Raw genomic sequence first — 22,753 nt, 5'->3', positions numbered from 1 at the left:
TATTGAGGACAAGTGAGCTAGTTTTCCATAAACTTTTAATAATTTAGGATTTTATCACTTGACATATCAATCCTATATTGGGAAGGATCCTATAAATCAAAACTGAATGCCTGTAACACTCCGAATAAATGAATAATGTGCATTTGAAGATGTCTCTTTTTTGTCATGCAACTACAATACAGGCGGGATGTCTAAACAAAGTCAATTCTGAATGTCAATAGATTTTTAGATTAATTCTCATCAATGACAACGGTCTAGAACTGATTTACCACTCAACTGTCTAGTATCCGGGTTAATGATTATATAATTGACTAAGTGTCTCTTTCCTTGTAGAATGTTGACAGCTGAAAAGAAAACATTGTATTGCTATGATGCTCAAACTTAACTTAATAGCTACATTCACCGACACAGGATAAACTTTAACCCTCATGCTGGCCCTGACCAAACAGGTAAGTTGCCTCACTTTAGCTGCATTTCTCCACATGGCCAGACAAACAAAACTTCTGGAAAACACTACCCAACAGGCGGGGGCGAAGGACACCGTCTACCAGCCGCCCCCCGCGGACTAGCTCGGTTGCTAGAACACGGTGTCACCCCCTCCTGCTCTGTACCGGAGAAACCCGTGGCTGACAGATGAGGGCGAGGACACTTGTGTACGAGCTTGTTTGAGTTAACGACATCGTGTGCTAGCTAGCTTAATAGCTAACATACGGTTGCGCCCCCGTCTGCTGTGAGTCCTCCTTGATAGCTCGCTGGAGCGACAGTGCTCAAGAAGCGGGGCAAAGGAACACAGTCTACCGTGTATGTCTAGCATGCTACCATTATCGCCACAGACCCTCCGTCTGTGGTTTATCTAACGCCACCTACTGTACTGGAGGCCCCCCATGCCTGTACTAAATTTATATTTTACCAAATTAAGTATAAAGAGGGGTTCCTACAGATGCAGGAATGTCCCGAATGCGGGCCGCAATTGCACCCTTCTCGAAAACCTTGTTTATCTTGACCTTCGGCTCCAAAAACTGCTCAAACAGACCAGTCGATTTGCACTGACGTGCTCGAACGTGTGCGTCCTCGCTATTCAGTGACAAAGATGGCGGCCGCCGCCGGATCAGGTAATCTAATTTCCCGTTCACACATATGTGATATTCATTTGAGGAGCTTGTATTTTACGTTTAATGTAATAGCTATATTACATTCCGTTATGAAACATTAATCTCAAAGACATTCCACAATTTCCCGAGACATGGTTTACTCGATGAATGTGGATGAGTTCGCTCAGCCAGTATTGCTAGCTACTAACTAGCTAACGTTAGCACAGTTTGCTCTTCTCCGACTATTTGTAACTCTCGACCAACTCACTTGGTGTATTTAAAATATTAATTGATTCTTCCATAATTTGTATATAAAATATTGTATTTGTTGTTCTAGTGTGGTTTAGCCATCGTCTGTGTATTCGTCTGACTTACTAGCTAGCCTATTCAACTGCAGCGTCATGTTTCTGCGCAGCTAACGACGCTAACATTACTAGTAACGTTAGCTGGTACCAGTGGCAGCTGAACCGGAGACAACTTACAAATCGAGCTTGGCGGAACTAGTATACATGTTTCGAATAACTGAAATAGCTAACTATAGCTGGCATCTGTCAAAATGCATTTCTCCAACTGTTTATTAACGGTTAGTTAAGTCAACGGGGTGGGTATAATTTGTGGAACGTTCCAACAGGAATCTGTTCCAAAAACGTAATAAAGTAAAACGTTGCCAACAAACAACGCATACAAAGTAACTTAGCACGATCAATTCACCTAGCTAACTAGCTGCCGCATAGGCAACAACTCTAAACTTAATGAAATAGCCCAGGCCATACCCGGTATCTTATTCGGCCGCTATATAACTTTGGATGCGTTGTTTGTTGGCAAGGTTATTTACCTAGTTATTGGAACAGATTCATGTTGGAACGTTCCACAAATTATACCCACCCAGTAAAATGAAAAGTAATGAGAACTAGCTAGTTATCTGTTATAGATAAGAGTAGTTTTACATTGTTAACTAGGTATCCCCCTTCCCTTTTCGATACCTAACTAGCAAGTGCACTTTGGCCATCAGCTACACACCCACAACTTGAGAAAGTGATGGCTATGGCAATTGCATGTGTCAGATTCAGAGGTGCGTGAATAATATAGGACAGCTAGTTACTTGGTTCCTACTAATAGTATTTGATTAGCTAACATACAATTAGCTGAGGAGGGTTGTGTTAAGAATCAAAATTCATAGAATTAGGCCTAGCTACATGTTGGCCTAACATTTTGATGAAAGGAATGGAACAATCTAACAGAGTACTGCAGTTTTGCTCCACACTGCAGTTTTGCTCCACACATTATAGATCCTAAGTGACTTAAAACCTCTCAAGCATCATCCGGTTTTTACCGTTCATGTCTTCCTGTATAAACTGTATTACAATGAACAGTATTTTCAACCTTGCTCCACCTTGCATTTTTTATGAACAATTCAACAGAACCCATTGAGTCAACTTGGCACCCTGGTCTGTGTGCAAAGCAGTGAATTTTCAGTTTACGTTGTAGTAACTACTAGATATGTGTGGTTGAAAAATGTCTGCTTTGAACCTTTGTATGTTTTAAAAGTCATCAAAGTTCCCCGTAACTTCCGGCTACTGGAGGAGCTGGAAGAGGGCCAGAAGGGTGTTGGAGACGGGACAGTGAGCTGGGGACTGGAGGACGACGAGGACATAATGCTGACTCGCTGGACAGGCATGATCATAGGGCCTCCCAGGGTAATGGAAAACCAATGACGCACCCACACAAACGCCATAAGGCCTCTCAGGGTGACAGACCAAACACCGTCACGCCACAGAAATCCTTGCTTTCTCAGTCCTGGTTTCCTCAATTCTTCTGATGTGCATTGTATTTCCTTCTCTAAATTCTAAGCATTGAGGAAGTGAGAAAACAAGGACGTCGCAAATGGATTTGACAGCTAATGCCATTTTCTGACACAGCAACTGTCGCTTTTCACATCTATAGCCACAGTTGACGATCAATATGGAGTCACTCTATTTTAACCCCAATTGAGGAATGGAAACATGGAACATTTTGATTTTAGAGGATGGGCTGCTGCTCAATCATAGCCAAGAACACTGCTTCAGCTAAACCATGCACACCGCAGGTCAGCTCTAAACCATGCTCAAGTAGCAGGTGAAATCGCTAGCTAGTTAGTTAGCTGTTTGCACTAATAGCAGCCATCATTGTGTGATGTCACCCGCCCTGAGACCTAAAGTAGTGTTGCCCTCGCCCAACCTAAACCATGATTTTGTCAGCTTATGAAGTACATGTGTTTTTGTTGTTGATGCTTGTGAGCATGAACAAAGAGGGTAAACATAGCATAAATCGCCTTTCTCCCAGTGGAGGAACCAATAATTTACAGTGCCTTCTGGAAAGTATTCAGACCCCTTGACTTTTTCCACATTTTGTTACGTTTACATCCTTATTCTAAAATAGATTAAAAAAATAATAATCCTAAATCTGCCCACAATACCCCATAATGACAAAGCGAAAATAATTATTCAGCTCCTGAGCTATGTGACTCGATATTGAGCACAGGTGAATCCTGTTTCTGTTGATCATCCTTGAGATGTTTCTACAACTTGATTGTAGTCCACCTGTGGTGAATTGATTGGACATTTGGAATCAAGCCAGTCTATATAAGGTCCCACAGTTGACAGTGCATGTCTGAGCAAAAACCAAGCCATGAGGTCAAAATAATTGTTTGTAGAATTCCAAGATAGGATTGTGTTGATGCACAGATCTGGTGGAGGGTATCAAAACATTTCTGCAGCATCGAAGGTCCCCCAAGAACACAGTGGCCTCATTCATTCTTAATTGGAAGATGTTTGGAACCACCAAGACTCTTCTTAGAGCTGTCCGCCCGGCCAAACTGAGCAATTTGGGGAGAAGGGCCTTGGTCAGGACAGAGTTCCTCTGTGGGGGTGGGAGAACCTTCCAGAAGGACAACCATCTCTGCAGCACTCTACCAATCAGGCCTTTATGGTAGAGTGGCCAGACAGAAGCCACTCCTCAGTAAAATGAACCTGTTAGCCAGCTTGGAGTTTGCAAAAAGGCACCTAAAGGACTCTGACCATGAGAAACAATATTCTCTGGTATGATGAAAACAAGATTGAACTCTTTGGCCTGAATGCCAAGTGTCACGTCTGGAGGAAACCTGGCACCACCCCTACGGTGAAGCATGGTGGTGGCAGCATCATGCTGTGGGGCTGTTTTTCAGGGACTGGGAGACTAGTAAGGATTGAGGGAAAGATGAATGGAGTATAGTACAGAGAGATCCTTGATGAAAATTTGCTCCAGAGCGCTCAGGACCTCATTCTGGGGAGATGGTTCACCTTCCAACAAGACAATGACCCTAAGCACACAGCCAAGACAATGCCGGGTTGGCTTCGGGACAAGTCTCTGAATGTCCTTGAGTGGCCCAGCCAGAGCCCAGACTTGAACCAGATCTAACATCTCTGGAGAGACCTGACAGTAGCTGTGCAGCAACTCTCCCCATCCAACCTGACAGAGCCCGAGAGGATCTGCAGAGATGAATTTTTAGAAACAACCCAAATACAGGTGTGCCAGGCTTGTAGTGTCATACCCAAGAATACTTGATGCTATAATCGCTGCCAAAGGCGCTTCAACAGAGTACTGAGTAAAGGGTCTGAATACTTATGTAAATGTGATATTTCAGTTTTTATTTTTATAAATTAGCTGAAATTTCTAAACCTGTTTTTACTTTGTCATCGGATGTTGATTGATGATGGAAAAAAGCTATTTAATACATTTTAGAATAAAGCTGTAACGTAACAATGTGAAAAGTCAAGTGGTCTGAATGCTTTCCGAAGACGCTGTGTGTATCTCACTCACACACACCATTGGGAGGAACATACCATGAGCGTGACAGCAATATAATTGAAATAGAGAAATTCAAATTCTATTGGGACAGCCACAGGCGTTCTGCAAACAAAGGAAGAAACATCCATGAGTCAAAGAACCACACGCTTTCTGTCCCAGATGCACCTCTGTTTTGCAGGCTCCTTTTAATTAACAACATAGGCCAATACTAAACTGGAGCCAGCAGGCCAATCATAGGCCTTCAACAAGCTTACTTACTGTCATGGCTCACCGCTCATGATGATAACCAAGACAGCTACCCACTACCACGTGACAAATAAACTTTGATTTGATTTGACAGCTACCCACTACCATGCAGGCTTTATCTTGAACCAAAACCTGTTTCAGGAATTAAATCTTGCCTTCTTTCTGATGTCTTTCTTCCAGACAATCTACGAGAACAGGATGTACAGTCTAAAGGTAGAATGTGGACCCAGATATCCTGAGTCTCCCCCTTTTGTCCGATTTGTGACTAAGATCAATCTGAATGGCGTGCACAACTCAAACGGTGTGGTAAGTCTCAGGTCATACATGTCCTGTTGTTCGGGTTGGATTCAGCACCTTTTTTTGTATTCTGGAGTATGTGGCCTGAAGGCCTACAGCTTGCAAAGCACAGCAGATTCATTACCTACAGACGCAGGACTGGTTTTCCAGACCCAGATAAAGTCCTAGACTAAAAAGCACTTAACTCTACTGAACATGGGTTTTTAGTCCAAGAATCTGTGTTTGTTTGTTTGAGGGTACTTTTGTCCTTGTCTGAGCTGAAGGCACCAATGAGCATTAAAAAATACATTTTTAAAAAGATGATAAATTAGCCAATGTTTGAAACCCAATTTTCTTCTACAGAGGCCATAGCTGTCTTAGAATACTCATACTAACCATACTATTTGCGATGTAAATTGAGTGTAAAGTAAGCTTATTGGTCATAATGTGGGTATAGTTAGTATACCAAAAGTTCCCAGATGTCGAACTACATTCGCCAAAGTATACAAGCAGTGGACACTATTTCTGTGCTCTTAGGGCCCATAATGCAATTCTTCAGAAAATGGGCGTGGCTTCACAACGGTCTCAGATTTTAAGAAATGCTGGAAAATATTCAGCCAAAGTCCGAGAGCGGATACAAATTCATTGCTTTAACTAATTATGACAAGTGTTAAGAAAATGTTGAGCAATGTAATAAAGTACTTTTCAAATAAGTTTCCTTTCACGTTATGTTGACTGAGAATTTGTTAGCTACTCCATCCTATCATATCATTACAGCAGTATGTGCCAGTAAGTTAGCTAGCTACCTAACGTTAGTTGACTACTAATACATAGAACTTGCCAGTATATTAACTATATGCTATCTAACTACCCAATATTTATTGACTTGATTATTCCCATTTTTAGCTTTGCTAAATTCTATAGTCGTGCGTTCTCAATGGACATTCGGGTGCGTTCGTACATTTGCTCTGGCTTTCTACTCTGATTTCAGAGCACTCTCGTCCGAGTGTACCAGAGCACAGAATAACTGATGAATTTACGAACACTCAACACCAGTTGAATATGGCCGGTGTCAAAAAAGGTGTAATTAAATTGTTGCCAGCAACAGTTTGTCACCAAAGCTCTTGATATCATGAAAACCACCTAACCAGCTCTGCTAGATTGAGTAAAATGGTCAGAGTGAGGTATTCTCTCACTTGAGTCTGGAAGTAGCTAGCAAGTTAGCTTGGGTGCTTGACTGACTTTGTGAGGTCAGAACGCTCAGATCAACCTTACTCCTCGGCCAAAGCGTTTAGTGACGATGCCTGGCAGAGTGCGCTCTGAACACTCCGAGAGCGAAACACTTAGAATTACGAACTCTGGCACTACAGATTGAATTTAATAACACACCTGAAGTCGTAGAATTTCTAGCTAGTAATTTAGCCTAGCAAGAGGTTGCATAGCAACAGCATCAACTTCCAGTAGACCGGCGAAGCGCTAGTACGCTTAACTGAAAGTATACCGTTCGTTTACACTATACTAAAATTAGCTATGTGTGTGTATATATCTCACACTCATTAAGTTTGTAGTATGTTAGCATGAGTATTCGAGCACAGCTTATGTATTTTCCAAGTTGTGTGCGAGTCTCTTACATGGCTGTAACCTCCCCTCAGGTGGACACGCGGGCGGTGGCGGCACTGGCTAAGTGGCAGAACTCGTACAGCATCCGTGTGGTGCTGCAGGAGCTCCGGAGGCTCATGATGTGTAAAGAGAACATGAAGCTCCCCCAGCCGCCCGAAGGCCAGGTCTTCAGCAACTGAGCCCCCTGGCCCTGACAAGCCCTGCTATCCCTACTCTCCCTCACTATCTCCATCGACACACACACACACACACACACACACATAAACCTACACATACAGTACATGCACTCGCACTGATTCAATGCTTCCTCACATCTGCACACTCGCACAACCCCCCCCCCCCCCCCACACACACAGCGTTACGTACCCCTTATTTTTCCGAGACTCTTGAATACTCTGTTCTCACGTAAGCTCTCTTTTGCCAGGCCCCTCTCACCTTCTGTTCTAAATGCCATGCCCACTTTCTCTCGCTCTCTCTCTCTCATTAGACAGAGATGGTTGCGCAGGTGAACTCCACCGCCCATCATCTACCCAACTGTGCAGACCAGACATTACGATACAAATTACTGTACATCTTACTAATCTTTTTTTCTTTCTTATTTGTGTTCTACATCCAGATTGTAAAATAACATAAATTATCTTATTGAGTGTACCTATCTTATGTGTGTGCTGGATTCTTCAACCCAAGGGTGGTGGCATTTACTCTGTACTGTAGTGTGTAGCAGGGGTGGAAATCAAGATGACTTGCTGCGCCGCAAAAGAAAAGTACATCCCGTGGCCCCACTGAAATGTGGACAGTAAAGTTGGAACTGTTCTGCTCTTAATGTCGCTGCAAGACTCTAGTTTTTATCTGATTCTGCTTGCCCTGTTAAACTATGCAGTGGCTTAGGATACACTGCATAGTCTTGCCAGGGTCTGTTTCTGAAATCAAAAAGTGAACCCCCCCCCGCCCTTATGTTTTATTTTTTGAACCACTCTTGTTGAAACGGCAAGGGAGGGAATTAAAACATTTATTGGTGTTTTTAAGGCTAGCATTGGTCTCAAACTGAGTAACCAGCTTCTCAATCCCGATTATGTGAATTTCTGGGCCTTGGCACATGTACGGTACATGGGATTAGGCATTCAACACTGTGTGTGCATCAACTGGGCACTCTCGGTTCATCGCCCACTCCTATTTTAAACCTCTGGCCTCTCTGCCATGTGGATTGTTACGCTTTGTGATTGAATGGGGAGGAAGTACATTTTGAGGGGATGGGTTAAATTACATTGGGTTTCAAATACTTCTCTTATGTGCTTGGCACCTTTTTCAGGTTCACATTACTAGGTGGAGAATGAGTTAGTTTTTTGTTTCATCTTTAGGGCTGACCTGTGTATGTTCATTGAGGTTATCTCATACAGTGGGCCCACTGAATGCAATGTATGGCTTTAGATGTTTATTTTTTAACCGGTGTGATTCTGTAGTTTGGGTGATGGTGACCTGTGCATGGTTTTATTTGAATTAAACATAATTACTTTTGCATGTGTTTGTCTCCTTGTGATTCTCAATCCATTTCGACGTGGGCGGGATTCCGTCGCACAGTGGAATGATAACATTGTATTTGAAATATCTAAAACGTGTATGTGTTATCACATGTCTTAGAATGTGTATAAAGTATAGTTAATTTAATATATTTACCCTAAACTTAAATTTGCATCAGCATATTCTAAATATTTTTAATTAGCAGTTACACTTTATAGAGCGAATTAAGGTGTAAACTACCAAACTTGAGGGTTCTGTTTTTCACTATCAAATTATATACAATGCATTCGGAAAGTATTCAGACCCCTTCCATTTTTCCACATTTTATGTTATAGACTTAATCCACAATGGATTAAATACAAATATAAAATCCTCATCAATCTACACACTACCCCATAATGACAATGCCAAAACAGGTTTTAGGAAATTTTCACAAATTTTGATCCTTGATGTTTCTAAACTCAGCAAAAAAAGAAATGTCCCTTTTTCAGGACCCTGTCTTTCAAAGATCGTATAAATCCAAATAACTTCACAGACCTTCATTGTAAAGTGTTTAAATACTGTTTCCTGTGAATGAACCATAAACTAATGAACATGTACCTGTGGAACGGTTAAGACACTAACAGCTTACAGACGGTAGGCAATTAAGGTCACAGTTATGCAGTGGTGGGCCGTCAGGGCCAGCAAGGCCTTCTCTGCTGGCCTAAACATCATCAGAATAGAATTATTATTTTTTTTAAATATATTTTCCCTCATATGTATTAAATTATTCCTTAGAGTAAGAGTACACTTCATTTCATAGTGTTCCGCTTGGTTGCACTGCTTCCAGCCCCAGGTTGAGATTTGGAAGGCTGGTCTTTATGTTAGATATTTTATCCAATCATATTCAGCCATCATGTGTTGCCAGGGGTCTAAAATCTGCTCTCAGGCCTTCAGAATCAACAGTGCGGGCGCTTGTAGTTTAAAGTGAATGGAAATTAAAATTTATTGTCAACCAATCAGCTTTAGAGTTGGCTATTGTATACCTGCTGGCTGGCTCCAGTGTTACACAGGAGCCAGCTAGCAGGCGTAGTGCCTGCACGTCTTTTGATTGGATTACCAATATTGAGAGGCAGGTCCTATATGGGCAGGTCTCAGAACTAGGAAACTGAAATTGATCAACGCGTACTACTAAGCTGTTTTTTCAACCCACAATGGCGGAAGGAGAAGATATCAATTTGGTCGGATATAATTATAACGCCATTCTCAAGACAAACTTTTCAAGAAAAGTTAGACATTTTCAGGAGAGGTAGACGCCGACGCTACAAAGCCTGTCACAGGCGGGAAAGGGGTTCGTTCGCCACCTTCAATTATGGGCGCTATCAATGACTCAGAGGCTCAGAGAAGCACTGCAAACTGTACTGCTGGGAATGCCTATTATTTGCAAGTGATCGATTTGGTGTTTGGAGCCACACTGGCTTTGCAAACCTGAGTTGTCTAACCAAGGCAGCAACGAGACACCAAAGTACGGCTGGGCACTTACAAACAATGGTGCATTTGAAAACTTTTGGGGACACCCGAGTGGATCTACAGCTCAACGAACAAGCGCGCAGGGCAACGAAGCTGCACAATGAAAAGGTATTGTACTTGTCCCCTGCAATTCTCTGAATAAAAATGTCAATTTCAAGGTGATGCAACGCCTGGTTATACTGCGTTTCTGTCTAAATGTATAGTGTCTAGAGCCATGGCTTCATAATGATGGTAATAAGAGGTGGATTAATTCGGGTGGGACTGTGTAGGACTTCACTGGAGGCGCAGGCCCCAGAACCACGGTACGCTACTGCAGTTATGAAAGCAGGACACTGAAGAGGCCTCTCTACTGACTGAAAAACACCAAAAGAAAGATGCCCAGGGTCCCTGCTCATCTGTGTGAACGTGCCTTAGGCATTCTGCAAGGAGGCATGAGGACTGCAGATGTGGCCAGGGCGATAAATTGCTGTGTCCGTACTGTGAGACGCCTATGACAGCGCTACAGGACAAACAGCTGATCGTCCTCGCAGTGGAAGACCACGTGAACAACACCTGCACAGGATCTGTACATTTGAACATCACACCTGCGGGACAGGTACAGGATGGCAACAACAACTGCCCGAGTTACACCAGGAACGCCTATGGGCACAAACCCACCGTCGCTGGACCAGACAGGACTGTCAAAAAGTGTCAGTCGCGGTTTTGTCTTACCAGGGGTGATGGTTGTATTCGTGTTTATCGTCGAAGGAATGAGCGTTACACTGAGGCCTGTACTCTGGAGTAGAGGTCGACCGATTATGATTTTTCAATACTGATACAGATTGTTGGAGGACCAAAAAAAGCTGATGCTGATTTTATTTAAAAAATATATTATTTGTAATAATGACAAATACAACAATACTGAATGAACACTTACTTTAACTTAAAATCAATTTAGCCTCAAATAAATCATGAACATGGTTCAATTTGGTTTAAATAATGCAAAAACAAAGCGTTGAGGAAGAAAGTCAAAGTACAATATGTGCCATGTAAGAAAGCTAACGTTTAAGTTCCTTGCTCAGACCATGAGAACATATGAAAGCTGGTGGTTCCTTTTAACATGTCTTCAATATTCCCAGGTAAGAAGGTTTAGGTTGTAGTTATTATAGGAATTATAGGACTATTTCTCTCTATACCATTTGTATTTCATTAACCTTTGACTATTGGATGTTCTTATAGGCCATTTAGTATTGCCAGTGTAACAGTATAGCTTCCGTACCTCTCCTTGCTCCTACCTGGGCTCGAACCAGGAACACAACGACAACAGCCAGCCTCGAAGCAGCGTTACCCATGCAGAGCCAGGGGAACAACCACTTCAAGTCTCAGAGCGAGTGACATTTGAAACGCTATTAGCGTGCACCCCCGCTAACTAGCTAGCCATTTCATATCGGTTACACCAGCCTAATCTCTGAAGTTGATAGGCTTGAAGTCATAAACAGCACAATGCTTGAAGCACAGCGAAGAGCTGCTGGCAAAACGCACAAAAGTGCTGTTTGAATGAAAGCTTACGAGCCTGCTGGTGCCTACCATCGCTCAGTCAGACTGCTCTATCAAATCATAGACTTAGTTATAACACACAGAAATACGAGCCTTGGGTCATTAATATGGTCGAATCCGGAAACTATCATCTCAAAAACAAGACGTTTATTCTTTTAGTGAAATACGGAACAGTTCCGTATTTTATCTTAACGGGTGGCATCCATAAGTCTAAATATTCCTGTTACATTGCACAACCTTCAATGTTATGTCATAATTAAGGAAAATTCTGGCAAATTAGGCGGCCCAAACTGTTGCATATACCCTGACTCTGGGGGCAATGAACGCAAGAGAAGTGACACAATTTCACCTGGTTAATATTGCCTGCTAACCTGGATTTCTATTAGCTGAATATGCAGGTTTAAAAATATATACTTCTGTGTATTGATTTTAAGAAAGGCATTGATGTTTATGGTTAAGTACACATTGGAGCAACGACAGTCCTTTTTCACGAATACGCACCGCATCGATTATATGAAACGTAGGACATGCTAGATAAACTAGTAATATCATCAACCATGTGTAGTTAACTAGTGATTATGATTGATTGATTGTTTTTTATAAGATACGTTTAATGCTAGCTAGCAACTTACCTTGGCTTACTGCATTCGCGTAACAGGCAGGCTCCTCGTGGAGTGCAATGTAATCAGGTGGTTAGAGCGTTGGACTAGTTAACAATAAGGTTGCAAGATTGAATCCCCGAGTTGACAAGGTAAAAATCTGTCAGTTAACCCACCGTTCCTAGGCCGTCATTGAAAATAGGAATGTGTTCTTAACTGACTTGCCTAGTTAAATAAAGATTTAATAAAGGTGTAAAAAATATATATTTTTAAATAAATAAAATAAAAAAATTAGGCCAAATCGGTGTCCAAAAATAGAGATTTCAGATTGTTATGAAAACTTGAAATCGGCCCTCATTAATCGGCCATTCGATTAATCGGTCGACCTCTACTCTGGAGTGGGATCGATTTCGAGGTGGAGGGTCCGTCATGGCTGAGGTGGTGTGTCACAGCAACATCGGACTGAGCTTGTTGTCATTGCAGGCAATCTCAACGCATGTGTTACCCTTCCTGCAGGCTCATCCTGACATGACTCTCCAGCATGACAACGCCACCAGCCATACTGCTCGTTCTGTGCATGATTTCCTGCAGGACAGGAATGTCAGTGTTCTGCCATGGCCAGCAAAGAGCCCGGATCGCAATCTCATTGAGCACGTCTAGGACCTGTTGGATCGAAGGGTGAGGGCTAGGGCCATTCCCCACAGAAATGTCAGGGAACTTGCAGGTGCCTTGGTGGAAGAGTGGGGTAACATCTCACAGCAAGAACTGGCAAATCTGGTGTAGTCCATGAGGAGGAGATGCACTGCAGTACTTAATGCAGTTGGTAGCCACACCAGATACTGACTGTTACTTTTGATTTTGACCCACCCCCCTCCCCCTTTTCTTCAGGGACACATTATTCCATTTCTGTTAGTCACATGTCTGTGGAACTTGTTCAAATCAAATCAAATTTTATTTGTCACATACACATGGTTAGCAGATGTTAATGCCGAGTTTATTTAAAAAAATGCTTGTGCTTCTAGTTCCGACAATGCAGTAATAACCAACAAGTAATCTAACTAATATATTATTTGTAATAATGACAATTCCTAAACTACTGTCTTATACACAGTGTAAGGGATAAAGAATATGTACATAAGGATATATGAATGAGTGATGGTACAGAGCAGCATAGGCAAGATACAGTAGATGGTATCGAGTACAGTATATACATATGAGATGAGTATGTAAACAAAGTGGCATAGTTAAAGTGGCTAGTGATACATGTATTACATAAGGATGCAGTCGATGATATAGAGTAGAGTATATACGTATGCATATGAGATGAATAATGTAGGGTAAGTAACATTATATAAGGTAGCATTGTTTAAAGTGGCTAGTGATATATTTACATCATTTCCCATCAATTCCCATTATTAAAGAGGCTGGAGTTGAGTCAGTGTCAGTGTGTTGGCAGCAGCCACTCAATGTTAGTGGTGGCTGTTTAGCAGTCGGATGGCCTTGAGATAGAAGCTGTTTTTCAGTCTCTCGGTCCCAGCTTTGATGCACCTGTACTGACCTCGCCTTCTGGATGATAGCGGGGTGAACAGGCAGTGGCTCGGGTGGTTGATGTCCTTGATGATCTTTATGGCCTTCCTGTAACATCGGGTGGTGTAGGTGTCCTGGAGGGCAGGTAGTTTGCCCCCAATGATGTCGTTTACGCAGACCTCAAATTACCCCAAACTGGAGAGCCTTACGGTTGAGGGCGGAGCAGTTGCCGTACCAGGCGGTGATACAGCCCGCCAGGATGCTCTCTGATTGTGCATCTGTAGAAGTTTGTGAGTGCTTTTGGTGACAAGCCGAATTTCTTCAGCCTCCTGAGGTTGAAGAGGCGCTGCTGCGCCTTCTTCACGATGCTGTCTGTGTGAGTGGACCAATTCAGTTTATCTGTGATGTGTATGCCGAGGAACTTAAAACTTGCTACTCTCTCCACTACTGTTCCATCGATGTGGATAGGGGGTGTTCCCGTCTGCTGTTTCCTGAAGTCCACAATCATCTCCTTAGTTTTGTTGACGTTGAGTGTGAGGTTATTTTCCTGACACCACACTCCTAGTTAAATCACCTCCTCCCTAAAGTAGGCCGTCTCGTCGTTGTTGGTAATCAAGCCTACCACTGTTGTGTCGTCCGCAAACATGATGATTGAGTTGGAGGCGTGCGTGGCCACACAGTCGTGGGTGAACAGGGAGTATCAGGAGAGGGCTCAGAACGTCCCTTGTGGGGCCCCAGTGTTGAGGATCAGCGGGGAGGAGATTGTTACCTACCCTCACCACTTGGGGGCGGCCCGTCAGGAAGTCAGTACCCAGTTGCACAGGGCGGGCCGAGACCCAGGGTCTCGAGCTTGATGATTTCCTGCTTGGAGGAATGTACTATGGTGTTGAATGCCGAGCTGTAGTCGATGAACAGCATTCTCACATAGGTATTCCTCTTGTCCAGATGGGTTAGGGCAGTGTGCAGTGTGGTTGAGATTGCATCGTCTGTGGACCTATTTTAGCGGTAAGCAAATTGGAGTGGGTCTAGGGTGTCAGGTAGGGTGGAGGTGATATGGTCCTTGACTAGTCTCTCAAAGCACTTCATGATGACGGAAGTGAGTGCTACGGGGCGGTAGTCGTTTAGCTCAGTTACCTTAGCTTTCTTGGGAACAGGAACAATGGTGGCCCTCTTGAAGCATTTGGTATAGGGATTGATTGAATATGTCCCACACCAGCCAGCCTGTTCTGCTCTGAGGGACACATTATTCCATTTCTGTTAGTCACATGTCTGTGGAACAGTTCAGCTGTATTGTATGTCTCAGTTGATTGAATCTTATGTTCATACAAATATTTACACATGTTAAGTTTGCTGAAAATAAATGCAGTTGACAGTTAGAGTTTACAACTTGGAGTCCACCTGTGGTAAATTCAATTGATTGGACATGATTTGGAAAGGCACACACCTGTCTATATAAGGTCCCACAGTTGACAGTGCATGTCAGAGCGAAAAACCAAGCCATGAGGTCAGAGTGAAAAACCAAGCCATGAGGTCAAAGGAATTGTTCTTTGACCTCATGAGACAGGATTGTGTCGAGGCACAGCTCTGGAGAAGGGTGCCAAAACATTTTCTGCAGCATGGAAGGTCCTCAAGAACATGGTGTCCTCCATCAGTCTTAAATGGAAGAAGTTTGTAACCACCAATATTCTTCCTAGAGCTGGCTGCCCTCACAAACTGAGCAATCTCTGCTGTACTCCACCAATGAGGCCTTTATGGTAGAGAGGTCAGATGGAAGCCACTCGTCAGTAAAAGGCACATGACAGCCCGCTTGGAGTTCGCCAAAAGGTACCTAAAGACTCTCAGACCATGAGAAACAAGATTCTCTGATCTGATGAAACCAAGATTGAACTCTTTGGCCTGAATGCCAAGTGTCATGTCTAGAGGAAACCTGGCACCATCCCTACAGTGAAGCATGGTGGTGGCAGCATCATGCTGTGGGGATGTTTTTCAGAGTCAGGGACTGGGAGACTAGTCAGGATCGAGGGAAAGATGAATGGAGCAAAGTACAGAGAGATCCTAGATTGAAACCTGCTCCAGAGCACTCAGGAAATCAGACTGTTGTGATGGTTCACCTTCCAACAGGACAACGACCCGAAGCACACAGACAAGACAACGCAGGAGTGGCTTCGGAACAAGTCTCTGAATGTTCTTGAGTGGCCCAGCCAGAGCCTGGACTTGAAACCGATCGAAAATCTCTGAAGAGACCTGAAAATAGCTGTGCAGCGACGCTCCCCATCCAACTGACAGAGCTTGAGAGGATCTGCAGAGAAGAATGGTAGAAACTTCCCAAACACAGGTGTGCCAAGCTTGTATCGTCATACCCAAGAAGACTTGAGGCTGTAATCGCTGTCAAAGGTGCTTCAACAAAGTACTGAGCAAAGGGTCTGCATACTTATGTAAATGTTTAATTTCAGTTTTCTTTATAAACTTGTTTTTGCTTTGCCATCGTGGTATTGTGTGTAGATTGATTAGGGAGAAACCCAATTTAATACATTTTCGAATAAGGCTGTAATATAATAAAATGTGGAAAAAGTCAAGTGGTCTGAATACTTTCCGAATGCAATGTAAAATACATTTAACAACAATATAAAAAATGCTATAGGGACACATATTAGCTTACATCTTCATTGTTTTTTTTTACCATTTATAATTGAGCAATAAGCCCCGAGGAGGTGTGATATATGGCCAATACACCACTACAAAGGGTTGTTCCTTTTTTTCTCTCTCTCCTTTATTAAACAGGTTTTTCTCATTGAGATAACATCTCTTTTCCAAGAGAGACCTGGTCCAATAGCAGCAGGGGGAACAACGTTTCAGACAAAACAACTTACATACACTAACACAACATTAAACAAAACTATTAACACACATACAGTGCAACAAAAACATTTTACGTTAAAAACACAAAAGTCTTGACTAAAAACAGCTGTCCTAAAGATAATTGCACTCTTCTATGATATATACATCGATCAAGTGTTTAAACTCCACCGATAAAACTAGATTATCAAATTTTCAAATGCTCAGGAGCGAATTCCAGGACCACGGAGCTAAGTAACAAAAACTATTTCTACCATGATCTGTTCAAATTTTTGGTGCTGTTAGAAGCAAATGAGAATGGGACCTTAATTGATATTTATTTATTGACCTGGCTAAAAAAGAACAGAGATAAAATTGCATTTTTACCCAATATGGCCTTATAAATCAGTGTATACCAGTGTTTAAGCCTACACAAGGTCAATGACGACCAGCCAACAGCGCTGTAGAGATCACAATGATGTGTTAGACGTTTTTGATTTGTAATGAACCTGAGGGCTGCATGATACACTGAATTAAGTGCTCTCAGGGTAGTGGCTGAGGTCTGCATATATATATAACATCACTAAAATCTAAAACCGCCAGTAAATGTACATCGTACCAGCTCCTTCCTGGTCTCAAAAGAAAAACAAGCCTTATGCCGGTAATAAAAACCTATTCTCAGCTTGAGCTTCCTTATCAAGTTCTCTACATGCACAGTGAAGCTCAGCTTGTCATCAACCCACACACCCATGTCCAGCCAATTCAGCAATGACATTATTAGTAACATGCCTGGCATTTGAAAATACCATGCATTTTGTTTTACCCGAATTAGGAACCAGCTTTAAATCATACAGATTCTGTTGTATGATGTTAAATGCTCTTCAGGCATTTTCAAAAGCTAAAGATAAACTACTATGACTTGAATAAAGAACAGTATCATCTGCATAAAAATGAACATCCGCTGTTTCAATAAGATCCCCAATGAATGAACAACAGTGGGCCCAAATTAGAACCTTGCGGAACACCTGAGCACACCTCTATGGACTCAGATTTACAACCATCCGCCATTACACATTATGTGCGATTTGATAGGTAATTTATAAACCAATCTAGAGCATGACCAGTAATTGCACAACATTTTAACCTTTGCACTAACACAGCATGGTCCACAGTGTCAAAAGCCTTCGACAAATCAATAAAGACTGACACACAATGTAACTTCTTATCAAGAGCACAGTGGATGTCATTTAAAACCTTCAATGTTGCTGAAACAGTGCTGTGGCCAGACCTAAAACCTCATGCGCAACGTGGAGTTCCTGGACAGCCCTTAGTCATGGTATATTGGCCATATATCACAAACCCCAGAGGTGCCTTATTGCCATTATAAACTGGTTACCCAATGTAATTAGAGCAGTAAAAATAAATGTTTTGGTATACCCATGGTATACAGTCTGATATACCACAGCTGTCAGCCAATTAGCATTCAGGGCTTGAATCACCCAGTTTATAATTAAACACAGCAAATGTGGCCCAATATGTAATCCCTATGCTAATTTTACGAAAAAGATTGCAGACATCTGCAAACTGAAACCTCAGGATGTCCAACAAGTTCCCCTGGGTCTTTCTGTGGCAAATATCAAATGTGACACTAGGCTTTGACGGAAAGACTTCTGTAGTGTCATGCAGATTTCCATGATACTGGAAGGATGGACCTCCTGATTTGACACTGGTCTTTCTCATTTGTCAAAGCCAGAGAGGGTGAAGTAGCCACCCACCCAGAGAGAAGATTTGGGGAAGACCAATTGGGGGAGAAAAGTCCTTTATGAAGTAAGCGGTCATCTGCTGAGTAGGAAACATGTCTCCTCAGAAAATGGGGATTGTTCTCGTCCATCTTGGTACAGTGACTTGCAAGGTGCAGCATCTCTATGGGAAGCAGACCACTCGTCCTCATTCAACAGCTGTTCCCCTTTGGCCGCCGGGCTCAGCCACCGCTCCTCTCCTGCGAGGCCAACGTAGAGATGGAACAAAGAGTTACGTGACCTGGGCGGTTTTTAGGGGAAAGCAGCACAAATTCATCACAATGAGAGACACAGCTGGGGGTGCCCCAGTCTCCTATAGGCTACGTCACACAATATGGAGAACTCTGTGAACTCAAAGGAGTGCCAAAATTAGAGTACACCTCATTATATCAGGGCCTGTATTTACAAAGTTCTTCATAGTAGAAGTGCTGAATAGGATCAGGTCCCTCTTGTCCATGAAGTCTCATTCTTTATGATCTACAAGGCTAAACTGATTCTAGTCCTATTCTGCAATGGTTTATGAATATGGCCCCAGCAATATATAGGTTTTCAATCAGGATTTGGGGGGTGGGGTATTGTGGTTAAGGCAATAATTCACATCAACAGCAAATACTTAGAATCACACGATTTAAGATCAGCTAGGCTTATGTGATTTTCCATCAGAACATCTCATAGTAAAAATTCTATGGAAAGTAGACTGTTCTTTTTCATTGAACCATTGGGTAACCCTTTACTTAAAGCCTGAATGAATAATGCATTATGATGCAGGTATTATGCATTGTAAGACCTGTTATGAGCATGTATGACCCCTGTATAATGTCTTATAATGTCTTATCTTATAATGATCCTCTTGGTTAACCCAGAACTAAAATGTCACGTCAGCTGCATGATTAAGTTCGGGAGCCACTTGGGTGGGGCTCCCAAGTGGCGCAGCAGTCTAAGGCACTGCATGTCAGTGGTTGAGGGCTATTTGCTCAATTGCTCAATATTAGGATAGGAATTCTCAATAATCGGAACCCATCTCTTGCTGCTGGATCAAATGGGTCCAACTGGAAAGCAGGACACAGGTGTTTGTAGGATGCCGTTAGGAACTACTGGTAACCTCATGGGTACACTCACAAATACAAAGGAAAGCACAGCCGAGAGCTGCCCAGTGACACGAGCCTGCCAGACGAGTTAAACTACTTATATGCTCGCTTCGAGGCAAATAACACTGAAACATGCATGAAAGCACCAGCTGTCTGTAAGACTGTGTGATCACGCTCTCCTCAGCCGATGTGAGTAAGGCCACTGGGCCAGAAGGATTACCAGGACGTGTACTGTGAGTATGCACTGACCAACTGGCAAGTGTCTTCACTGACATTTCAAATCAAATCAAATTTTATTTGTCACATACACATGGTTAGCAGATGTTAATGCGAGTGTAGCGAAATGCTTGTGCTTCTAGTTCCGACAATGCAGTAATAACCAACAAGTAATCTAACTAACAATTCCTAAACTACTGTCTTATACACAGTGTAAGGGGATAAAGAATATGTACATAAGGATATATGAATGAGTGATGGTACAGAGCAGCATAGGCAAGATACAGTAGATGGTATCGAGTACAGTATATACATATGAGATGAGTATGTAAACAAAGTGGCATAGTTAAAGTGGCTAGTGATACATGTATTACATAAGGATGCAGTCGATGATATAGAGTACAGTATATACGTATGCATATGAGATGAATAATGTAGGGTAAGTAACATTATATAAGGTAGCATTGTTTAAAGTGGCTAGTGATATATTTACATCATTTCCCATCAATTCCCATTATTAAAGTGGCTGGAGTTGAGTCAGTGTCAGTGTGTTGGCAGCAGCCACTCAATGTTAGTGGTGGCTGTTTAACAGTCTGATGGCCTTGAGATAGAAGCTGTTTTTCAGTCTCTCGGTCCCAGCTTTGATGCACCTGTACTGACCTTCCCTTCTGGACGATAGCGGGGTGAACAGGCAGTGGCTCGGGTGGTTGATGTCCTTGATGATCTTTATGGCCTTCCTGTAACATCGGGTGGTGTAGGTGTCCTGGAGGGCAGGTAGTTTGCCCCCGGTGATGCGTTGTGCAGACCTCACTACCCTCTGGAGAGCCTTACGGTTGAGGGCGGAGCAGTTGCCGTACCAGGCGGTGATACAGCCCGCCAGGATACTCTCGATTGTGCATCTGTAGAAGTTTGTGAGTGCTTTTGGTGACAAGCCAAATTTTTTCAGCCTCCTGAGGTTGAAGAGGCGCTGCTGCGCCTTCTTCATGATGCTGTCTGTGTGAGTGGACCAATTCAGTTTGTCTGTGATGTGTATGCCGAGGAACTTAAAACTTGCTACTCTCTCCACTACTGTTCCATCGATGTGGATAGGGGGGTGTTCCCTCTGCTGTTTCCTGAAGTCCACAATCATCTCCTTAGTTTTGTTGACGTTGAGTGTGAGGTTATTTTCCTGACACCACACTCCGAGGGCCCTCACCTCCTCCCTGTAGGCCGTCTCGTCGTTGTTGGTAATCAAGCCTACCACTGTTGTGTCGTCCGCAAACTTGATGATTGAGTTGGTGGCCACGCAGTCGTGGGTGAACAGGGAGTACAGTAGAGGGCTCAGAACGCACCCTTGTGGGGCCCCAGTGTTGAGGATCAGCGGGGAGGAGATGTTGTTACCTACCCTCACCACCTGGGGGCGGCCCGTCAGGAAGTCCAGTACCCAGTTGCACAGGGCGGGGTCGAGACCCAGGGTCTCGAGCTTGATGACGAGCTTGGAGGGTACTATGGTGTTGAATGCCGAGCTGTAGTCGATGAACAGCATTCTCACATAGGTATTCCTCTTGTCCAGATGGGTTAGGGCAGTGTGCAGTGTGGTTGAGATTGCATCGTCTGTGGACCTATTTTAGCGGTAAGCAAATTGGAGTGGGTCTAGGGTGTCAGGTAGGGTGGAGGTGATATGGTCCTTGACTAGTCTCTCAAAGCACTTCATGATGACGGAAGTGAGTGCTACGGGGCGGTAGTCGTTTCTGTAATTCCAACATGTTTTAAGCAGACCACCATAGTGCCTGTGCGCAAGACTATTAAGGTAACCTGCCAAAAGACTACCGACTCGTAGCACTCACGTCTGTTGCTATGAAGTGCTTCGAAAGGCTGATCATGGCTCACATCAACACCATTATCCCAGAAACCAGATCCTCAACACGGGGGCCCCTCAGAGGTGTGTGCTCAGTCACCTCCTGTACTCCCTGTTCACTCATGACTGCATGGCCAGGCACGACTCCAACACCATCATTAAGTTTGCCAATGACACAACAGTGGTAGGCCTGATCACCGGCAACGATGAGACAGCCTATAGGGAGGAGGTCAGAGACCTGGCCATGTGATGCCAGGACAACAACCTCTCCCTCAACGTGATCAAGATAAAGGAGATGATTGTGGACTACAGGAAAAAGAGGACCGAGCACGCCCCAATTCTCATCGACGGGGCTGCAGTGGAGCAGGTTGAGAGCTTCAAGTTCCTTGGTGTCCACATCACCAACAAACTAACATGGTCCAAGCACACCAAGATATTCCCCCTCAGGAGACTGAAAAGATTTGGCATGGATCCTCAGATCCTCAAAGGGTTCAACAGCTGCACCATCAAGAGCATCCTGACTGTTTGCATCACCACCTGGTATGGCAACTGCTCGGCTTCCGACCGCAAAGCACTACAGAGGGCAGTGGGAACAGCCAAGCTTCCTGCCATCCAGGAACTCTGTACCAGGCGGTGTCAGAGGAAGGCCCTAAAAATGGTCAAAGACTCCGGCCACCCTAGTCATAGACTGTTCTCTCTGCTACCGCACGGCAAGCGGAGCGCCAAGTCTAGGTCCAAGAAGCTTCTAAACAGCTTTTACCCCCAAGCCATAAGTCTCCTGAACACCTAATCAAATGGCTACCCAGTCTGTTGTTATCATCTATGCATAGTTACTTTAATAACTATACCTACATGTACATATTGTCTCAACTAACCGGTGCCCCCGCACATTGACTGTACTGGTACCCCCCTGTATATAGTCTTGATATTGTTATTTTTCTTATTCATATTTTTTTTTAACTGCATGGTTGGTTAGGGGCTTGTAACTAAGCCTTTCACTGTAACACCTGTTGTATTCAGCGCATGTGACTAATACAATTTGATTTGATTATTGTGATCCAATAATTCCCATGGCGATGTAGAATGTTCATTCAAATGATGTTAACTGATGTGGCTTATGCTAGGCAGGGCTAACCCGTTTTGGAATATGAATAAGAATATCAAATAGAATATGACTCCAATATACTGTACATACAGTGAGCTCCAACACATTTTTGTTGTTGTTTAGGCT

General features: G+C 43.3%; 1 protein-coding gene across 1 annotated transcript; it reads left to right on the top strand.

Annotated features, from left to right (window-relative positions):
• The first annotated feature begins 1,002 nt into the window (after positions 1 to 1,002).
• LOC135541406 (ubiquitin-conjugating enzyme E2 variant 1-like) lies at positions 1,003 to 8,576 on the top strand. Its single transcript, XM_064967625.1, has 4 exons — positions 1,003 to 1,112; positions 2,640 to 2,788; positions 5,343 to 5,468; positions 7,091 to 8,576. Exons 1-4 carry the CDS (start codon positions 1,091 to 1,093, stop codon positions 7,235 to 7,237), a joined length of 444 nt encoding a protein of 147 aa, XP_064823697.1. The 5' UTR covers positions 1,003 to 1,090; the 3' UTR covers positions 7,238 to 8,576.
• Positions 8,577 to 22,753: the final 14,177 nt, after the last annotated feature.

The sequence above is a fragment of the Oncorhynchus masou genome, chromosome 6 (assembly GCF_036934945.1).
Source record: "Oncorhynchus masou masou isolate Uvic2021 chromosome 6, UVic_Omas_1.1, whole genome shotgun sequence".
Taxonomy (NCBI): Eukaryota; Metazoa; Chordata; class Actinopteri; order Salmoniformes; family Salmonidae; genus Oncorhynchus; species Oncorhynchus masou.
Note: the sequence above shows the minus strand (reverse complement) of the source record. Positions and strands in the feature narration are given on the sequence as shown.

Excerpts from the sequence above, each read along its gene's own strand:
- LOC135541406 (XM_064967625.1), top strand. The coding sequence starts at position 1,091 with ATGGCGGCCGCCGCCGGATCAG. Across the intron at positions 1,113-2,639 it reads GGCGGCCGCCGCCGGATCAG|TCATCAAAGTTCCCCGTAAC; the intron begins GTAATCTAATTT and ends ATGTTTTAAAAG. Across the intron at positions 5,469-7,090 it reads TGCACAACTCAAACGGTGTG|GTGGACACGCGGGCGGTGGC; the intron begins GTAAGTCTCAGG and ends ACCTCCCCTCAG.